This window comes from Notothenia coriiceps, unplaced genomic scaffold (assembly GCF_000735185.1).
Source record: "Notothenia coriiceps isolate Sejong01 unplaced genomic scaffold, NC01 NC01_scaffold00029718, whole genome shotgun sequence".
Taxonomy (NCBI): domain Eukaryota; kingdom Metazoa; phylum Chordata; class Actinopteri; order Perciformes; family Nototheniidae; genus Notothenia; species Notothenia coriiceps.
Genome location: NW_011362419.1, coordinates 1 through 8,328, shown reverse-complemented (window position 1 = coordinate 8,328; position 8,328 = coordinate 1). Strand labels below are relative to the sequence as shown.

The 8,328-nt window shown below is 41.8% G+C and overlaps 2 protein-coding genes across 2 annotated transcripts; both read right to left on the bottom strand.

Annotated features, from left to right (window-relative positions):
- Positions 1-376: 376 nt before the first annotated feature.
- Positions 377-5,868, bottom strand: fam161a (FAM161 centrosomal protein A; the record flags this gene model as incomplete). The annotated part of the gene is made up of 4 exons (XM_010786869.1): positions 5,693-5,868; positions 2,771-3,042; positions 568-1,752; positions 377-464 (listed from the first exon to the last, which is right to left on the bottom strand). Coding segments are annotated over exons 1-4 (1,704 nt in total), but the record flags the coding sequence as incomplete, so codon positions are not given.
- A 790-nt stretch (positions 5,869-6,658) lies between these two features.
- Positions 6,659-8,031, bottom strand: LOC104959023 (T-complex protein 1 subunit delta-like; the record flags this gene model as incomplete). The annotated part of the gene is made up of 3 exons (XM_010786872.1): positions 6,659-6,829; positions 6,960-7,073; positions 7,759-8,031. Coding segments are annotated over 3 exons (402 nt in total), but the record flags the coding sequence as incomplete, so codon positions are not given.
- Positions 8,032-8,328: the final 297 nt, after the last annotated feature.

Here is an 8,328-nt window from a genome sequence, read left to right as displayed (position 1 = left end):
CCTGTTTCCAAAGTGCTGATTCTCTGTCTGTTACTTTAGATGAAAATAAGGAGCCCCTCCCCACGCCCCTCTGAGAGAGATTTGGTTACAAATAACTCAATGGTGCTCTAGGAGGAGACTCAGGTGATAAGGGGGGGGGGGGGGGGTTACTGTACCTTGGTTGGTGATTGGCTAATGGTTACACAAGACAAAATGACTTCATAAAGTGACCAAAATCTGATTTTCAGACAGGTTTCTATATAAATGGATCAGGACAAAAAGAGAGAGAATCTTTTTTCTATTATTATAGTTTTCTTAAAATAATTCTCTATCTGTGTTTTTACTTGTATGTAAGCACCGTGACATCAAGTCAAATTCCTCATACGTGTCAACCTACCTGGTGATAAACCTGTTTCTGACTCTGACACACGGCTACGGGTGTTGGTTTGTGAGCATTCAGCGGGGATGTTGGGAACAGATTCTTCCTGCAGGGGGTTTCAAACACAGAAGGAAACAGGACATTGGAGTTCTGAGGATCTCTCTATCTCAACTATAAGGGTGGAAGCTTTTGGAGTCCTGATGTGGTACCTCACGGCGTCATGGCGCTTCTTTGTGGCGTCTGTCACTTTCCCCGGCAGGATCTCCAGGCTGCCGGAGAGCGACGAGCACAGGCTAGAGTTTGCCGTGCGAGATTTCCCGGGGCTGACGTGCGGCCAGCGCATCGCCTTCGGGCTGCTCCGCTCCTTCTCCATGTCGGCCAGGATGCGTTCACGGTGCGAACTGATGTGGGACGTCCTCAACTCGAATGGTTCACACGTAGTAGTGGGCTTCACCTCCTTCTGTTTCTCCAGGTGTTTCTGGAAGCGTCTGTAACGGGCGTCGAAGTCAGGCACCTCTGTGTTGATGTGGGGTTTGTGGGAGATGTTGTCGTCCCCTTTGACCTCAGAGCTACCGTCTTTGTTTTTCTTGCGGTCGCTGAGTCGTCGTGTGAGCATGCTGGGAGGCATGGCGGCGCTGTGGAGCATCTCCTCAGCTCTCATCTGTATCTTGATGGAGCGATACAGCTGATCCTCCTTCATCTGCTCGCCTGTGGCAGCTGCGTACACAGACCTGGGAACAGGCTTGGCTCTGAAGGGTTTCACTTTGTCCTCATTGGGTGAAGGATGCTGCTCTTTCTGCTCCTTCTTCAGCCGCTCCCTCTCCAGGAAGCTGAAGGGCTTCTGGAGGGTTCGAGGTTGCACGTCTTCTCGCTTCTTGCGCCCCTGCAGATCCTCGTAGAGCGGGAGGTGAACATGAGCCGGTATGGGGCTGGCCCTGAATGTCCTCTGGCACTCGGTCAGTTCCACCAGCTGCCGCCTCAGGTCTGCGTTCTCATGTTCGATCTCTGAGCGAGACTTGATGCCACGCTTCCGCCTCTCGTCCTCACGCAGCATCATCTGGAAAGGTTCTGGGACGGTGGATTTGTGTTTCAAGCTGTCCTGCTCTCTGTCTCTATGCTCCTGCCTCTTCTTTCCTCTTCCCTTTCGTGGCTTCTTCTGGTCTGCGGACAGGCTTTGCACGGAGGAGGCGGACAGGTGTTTAGGGGACAGCTTGAAGTCCTGCCACATGTTCTTGATGTGCTCTTTAGGAGAGAACACCAAGCCTTTCTCCACATGCGTTTCCTCCTCTTCGTCTGAGTAGTCTGACCGAGGGGAGCTCCTGCTCAGCTCAACTGCAGACTGAGACTTCCTCAAGTGACGTGAAGCTGCTGGGCTGCCGTGTGACCATGGGACCCTATAGGGAACATCATCCAATGAGCGTCAATATGACAAAGCACCTCATCGAATACAATGACACACTTTATATCAAACAAATTGAAAAAGATGTTCATAACTATGTCTTCATTGGTGAATAATCATTGCTAAATAATAAATAATAATACATTTAATTTATATAACGCTTCTCATCTGCCGAGACAAATCAATTTGAGAGATTAAACAAATACCGGTAATAATAATTAAAAATTAAAAAGAAATCTAAAAAAAGAAAAGTCGGAGATAGCGATAAAAATGGCGGTACTCCAGGTGTACCATGCTCAAAGTTTATTGGAAGGCAAGCCGAAAGAAGAGGGTCTTAAGGCCGGTTTTGAAATGATGGAGGGGAACTGACAAAATTGCACTTGTCTGGACGTCTTTGCCAAAAAACTAGGAACTTAAATTCATAATGGCATAAAATAAGTCCATCTTAACAAAGAGGAAGCTAAGAAGGGCAAATGCTTGACATCTTGTGTTGAAAAGCAGTTAGAACAACACTGCACTAGTATAATACAAACCCACTATTTATTTAAATAAGGTTAAACGTTTCAAATAAATACAGCCACTTTGCTCAGAATGTAACTAAACCAAAATGTATAAATCAAATTTCACTTGCTGAATATGTTTTAACCGTGCAAATATATTTAAGGTTAGGAAATATCTGGGATGTAATCTGTGCCGCACAAAGTACAGACGATGAATTAGCAATGTGTTTTCCCAGGTACCGTCCACAGTTTAATACTTCCTACTTTACTTAATCCATAAAACGCAATTAACCTCCATCGTAGAGGGATATCGTCAGAAGTGAATATCTTAAAACCCACCGCACACAAAACAAAACTACAGAGCTAAATACGACGAGCAGTTTTTAAGAAACTATATTTATTGTGATTCGGGTCAACCGATAAAACCTCCAGACAACCATCCAGGCATGAGAATCCCCAGACAATTACCTTTGATCCGTCTTAACATAATCCTGTTGACTAGGAGCCACGCACCTGTGCCTGTCTGCCTGCAGCGCGGTGGCTCCCGGGGGCTCCGAGGCCTTGAGCTGCAGCTTCCTCTGGTACATGCTCTCCAGCTCGGCCATGGTGCGCAGGTGAGCCTTCTTCAGCTCCTCCAGCTTGCTGTAGTACTCCTCATTGGAGAAGAAGATCTCACTCAGGTCGAGGCGGTCTCCTGCCGCTCTGTAGTCCGTCAGCATGAGAGCCCCCCCCCTCCCCACATAGTCCTCCTCACAGAAATCAGAGCCAGAGTCTTCGTACTTGCGCTGAAAAAGGTCAAAAGTCTTGTAAAGCTCATTTGCCAATCAGTGGGCCATACATTTCATTAAGGCGCATCTCATTATATTCTATTTTAAATACTGTGTGCGTGCCTTTTGTATAAGAGTGTTCTATTTCTTTCGTCTCCATCTATACTTTGCTTTAACAAAGTAATAGCAATAGCTCGTACTTTTTATTCTGTAAATCCCTTTGAACATGCGGCACATTTCTGCTCCACACGACCTCTACATCTGCAGAGCTCTCCACTGTCAACATAGCATGATTTATACTTTATTTTACTGTATTCAGTTGCTTACATATTTATATTTTGTGTAACTATTGTCTTTCATTTGAAATGTGTTACAATAGTCTTTAAAATAGTTTTTATAATAGTACTTTTTCTTGTTCCTTTAAAAAAAATGACATTGCTTTTTCTGTGTCTTTTTATGAACCATTTAAACCAAAGCAAATACCTCGTATGTGTACACCTACTTAGTAATAAAAACGATTCTGATTCTAATTATATCTAATTCCTTTGACAAAGATAATAATTTCACACATGGAATTTTTTGTAAGATGATGTCAAATGTAGCCTGAAACTAATATATTTGTTCAGACTATTATATAATGCTTGCTGCAGGACATTGTTTTTAAGCACCAGGCCCTCTGTAGCAGCGCTCCTGCAGAACTAAGCCTATTAAGAGCAGCGAGCGGGACATATGGTGGAACACAAAGGCCAGATTACCATGAAAAGCTCAACTGACAAACACCCTGCATCAGGTGGCTGCCTCTTCTGATGGACGCATTAGCATCAGCTGAAAGGGGTCACCAGCCTGTGAGGACAGCAGGGTTGTCGGGGTTGTTGTCTGAAGGATAGTTAAGTGTTTGGGAATTTAAATGGAACGTGACGTGACGTCTGGTAGTCAAGAAGGATTTTCCAAAATAGTCAGGCGGCCAGCAAATGATACAGCTCAAATCCTCTCTATCAGACCGACCGACCGACCGCAAACTGCCAACTGTTGACTGGACGTTAGCTGTTTCACTCAATGCTATATAATAAATACATCTTTCATCTCAGACATGTGCCAATGAGCTGCAAAGCAGTGTTATGTATATATTTATTTGCAAATTCCTTGTTCAAAGCATGAAGTAGGATCAAATGATTACTTTTTTGCAGCCAAATTATTCATTTTCTTTAAAAGGCTGTTGGTTTTATTCACATATTCAACTTCATCATCATTAGATTATTTTTGGTGAAAATCTACAACATGTATTTGAAGTTACTATACTTTTAACTAGATCCAGTTTAGTTAGTTACTTTCTATCTGTAAAAGAAGCCTTGTTGACGGTGTTTTATATAAAGATGTGAGGTTGTTAAGTAGCACAGCAGAATGAATAGCAGTGTTGAAAGAAGTAATCAGACCCTTCACTTATGAGAGTTGAAATCCCATAATCCACTATATCCAAACGATTTAGCAACTAGTTACTTTACAAGTTAAACGCTTTTGAAATAGTTCATCAAAATATGACGATTTCTTACAAATAAAGCTACTAAACAAAACATATGCTAACGAGTGATAACATTTTCCAGATAAATCACTCGACCGACAAAACTTTTCTGATAATTTCAGTAATCGTTCATGTAAAAAGACAAGTTTCCAGCTGCTGAGCTGAGCCTTATTTTTTAACACTTTTCACCATTAAACCCAGGCTAAATACCCTTTCAATGTGCTTATACATTATATACTTAAAGCGAAGAATCTCAATACTTATTCCATCACTGACAGTCAATATTAGAAGTCAAATTCATCGTACGTGTAAACCTACCTGGTAATAAACCTGTTTCTGAAATAGTAGGCTACCACACAGTAAAAATATAAAATGTAAAGTAAAATAACTTCATCAAGAATGGTACTGAAGTAGTGTTTAAGTACGATTAGGAAAATATGCTGAAAGTCGAGATGTAAAAGTAATTGGTTTCCAAAATGTAGATGTAGTAGAGCAGAAGTGTACAAGTACCTCAAATGTGTACTTAAGTACAGTACTTGAGTAAACTTAGTTACTTTACATCACTGCATTAAGAGTATAAACTAGCAGGACGTGGGCTGCTTTGGTAACTGGAGTACTTAAGTAAAAGTACAAGTACTTAGATCTTGTACTTGAGTAAAAGTAGAAGTACCAGAGAGTAGAATATTTTGTGTTGCAAGTAAAAGTCCTGCATTCAAAATGTTGCCCAAGTAAAAGTAGAAAAAAGTATTAGCATCAAAATATAGTTGAAGTAGCTACCAAAAGTAAAAGTAGTCATTGTGCAGATTGGTTCATTTCAGAATAATATTTATGATATGTTTTGATTATAATAATGCATTCTTTAATGTGTTATCAAAGCTGGTAAAGGTGTAGCTAGTTTGAATGACTTTGTATACTGCAGGGTAGCTTGTGAATTTACTCCAGGTGGAACTAAAGTCTGATTTAGACTTGATTAGATTTCACATCATTCATCCAAATCTGTATAGTAACTAAAGGTATTAAATACATGTAGTGAAGTAAAAGTACACGTGCAGTCGGGTAGAAGTAGGCTACAAAGTAGTAGCCTACCTCAAAATTACAGCACAGTACAGCACTTCAGTAAATGTACGAAGTTACTTTACACAGATTTACCTCCCTCTCGTAGTCCCGGTTGTCCGTTAAACAGGTATCTGTGTGTGGCAGCACTCGTCTCCCCCGCTCGTAAGAAGCTAACGGCGCTTTGGTGTGCGGATCTACCGGCGTTTTCAGACAAGAAGTGACCAGCACGTTGGTCCGGTGGGCGTTGGCCATGACGACGCAGTATTCCTCCACTTTAAAATGTAGTTTAAATGTTAAATAAAGTGACAAAAACGAGATATTTTAGATAAATCAGTCTGTAATGCACGCGCTGAAAACGGTTTCGGTAACTAGGCAGCAGGTGGACTCCTTAGCAACGGAGCGGTGCGTGGTTGGGAAGGAAGTGACGTAGCGGGACAGGAAATGACAGGATGATTGCATAAATAATTAAGTGTTATTATATTTAGAAGTGGTAGATGAGTTCCACTGCTAGTAATAAAACTGTAACAAAATCTAACTTAGGTAAAAGTAATATCAGCTAAATGTACACTAAGTACTGATTGTGCAGGGAAACGTTCCCTTTAAAATGGGTTTCTATTGTCTTGGGTTTGTTATTTATTTGACTGCTTTGGTAGTTTATTTACAGCAATGCATGATATGCTATGTCATTATATGCACCTTTGACTACTTTTTCATTTCATAGATTTCTCTTGTCAAACTTACCTGCCTTAAAAAAGTAGAAACATTTTTATTTCTTAGATTTTCTTGTGTGATATCTCATTTTTTAAGTGTTTAGGCTTGCTAGTGACGTGAAGTTATGTTGATCCTTTTTATCAGATTTACAGGAGGGGAAAAGCCCTAAAACATACCTACTAATGCTTGTATCGATCTGAACTGTAATATGGGGGTTTAAAATCCTCTGAAACGGCATTAAGAAACAACAATTGTATAACTGCTACTACTTCATGACCCTCTCTAGAAGGCCACTACCCATAGGCTGAAATGAAAACAATGAGGCAACAGAATCATACAGGCAACAGCTGGAGTGTCAACAAAAAAAAGAAGCCTTTATTATTAAATTACGCAACGTAACAACTACAGTGGAAATCTGAACAGACTGATGTTGACAGAGTCCTCTGGTCCGTGCAGTACGAGCAGGCTTCGTGGACAGAACTCAGTGGACAAACTTGTATCTCTTTATCGGGTGTTTACCTGAAACAACACAAAGAAAACAGACTTTAGAATAAACCTGATGGCAGTGATCTGAGCCAGAAAGAAACAGATGTAGAGAAGTACAAAATAAAAGATTCAAACAGTTTAATCCACAGCTTGTGAGTCTTACCACGTCGTCAATCTTGAGGATGCTGCGGACCGTCTCTGTGGAAAGAGTCAGAGCGCTGATGGAAACCAGTAGAGGCTGCACCACCAGCTCCTCCAGGATGTTGGAGATTCCTCCCTGTGAGACAAAGTCAACCAGTCAGGGAATCAGCATGAACGGCCTTATGGGAAGCATGTGGGCAGTATTTTAATGCTGCTGTATCACAAGTAAATTACATTCAGTGAGAGAATAGTTTTAATATTGCTATAGCACTTGTTTTCTGCTAAATGATTAATCCATCAAATCCATTATTCAATGATTCATTATTTTGTCTGTGAAAAGTCAAAACTAGTGTCTAAAACAGTGATATAGCTGTCACTGCAACAAAAAAGGGCACAGTATATATAATATACTGTATATTTTAATAATACGTTTATTTAGTATAGCACCTTTTACATCAATACAATTCACAAAGTGCTTCACAAGAAAGAAATAAAGTTAAAATGAAGACCACAGAAACATGAACACAATAACATCATGAGGCAGACATTAAAGGTTAACATAAAAACAAAACACAGACCACGTGGAGGACAGAACACTCAACATCTCAAGTAGAGACAAAAGCCAATGTAAAAAGATAGGTCGTCTTCTTCAGTAGTTTTTTAAAAAGCTTCTACAGAGACTGTCTTTAGGGAGAGAGTTCCACCTGAAAGGCACGGTCACCTTTAGTTTTTAAACGACACCGTGGGACCGCCAGTCGGCCCTGGTCTGAAAACAAATAATATACTGTACATTTCAATAAAAGGGGAGAAGGAGAGCAGACCTTGCGGACGTTGATGCCGGCCGACTTGTCTCCCTGAGCGTGTCTGTTGCGCAGCTCCGTCACGGTGGAGATGGGGTTTAGCCCGGCGTTCTCAGCCAGCGTGGAGGGGATCACCTCCAGGGCGTCAGCGTACGCCCGCACGCAGTACGCCTCCATGCCGGCCAGGGTGCGGGAATATTCAGCCAGACGCACGGCCAGCTCGATCTCTGGAGCGCCGCCTCCGGCAATCAGAGCCCTGAGAGGAGGAAGAGGAGAGGTGAGGAAAGAGACAATATGTCACAATGTGTGCCCCAAAGAAAGGTCAGGTAAATAAGTGAAACCTGGGAACATTTAAAAAAGTAATTCCAGTGAGTTAAGAAACACAAGCAGTCTAAAGGGAAGGGAGGCTAAATCTATGAACACCTGAAAATATTAAAGAACAAGCACCCTAAATCTTTTCCCTGGGATATGATAAATATGTGGGAACGCTCCTCGTCCCAGTTGCCGAGACAACCAGGACTGAATAAAAGGAGAGCTTTCCACATTACTGTTCCTCTGTTTCTTACGCTCCAGCAGGAAGAGACTGCAGGA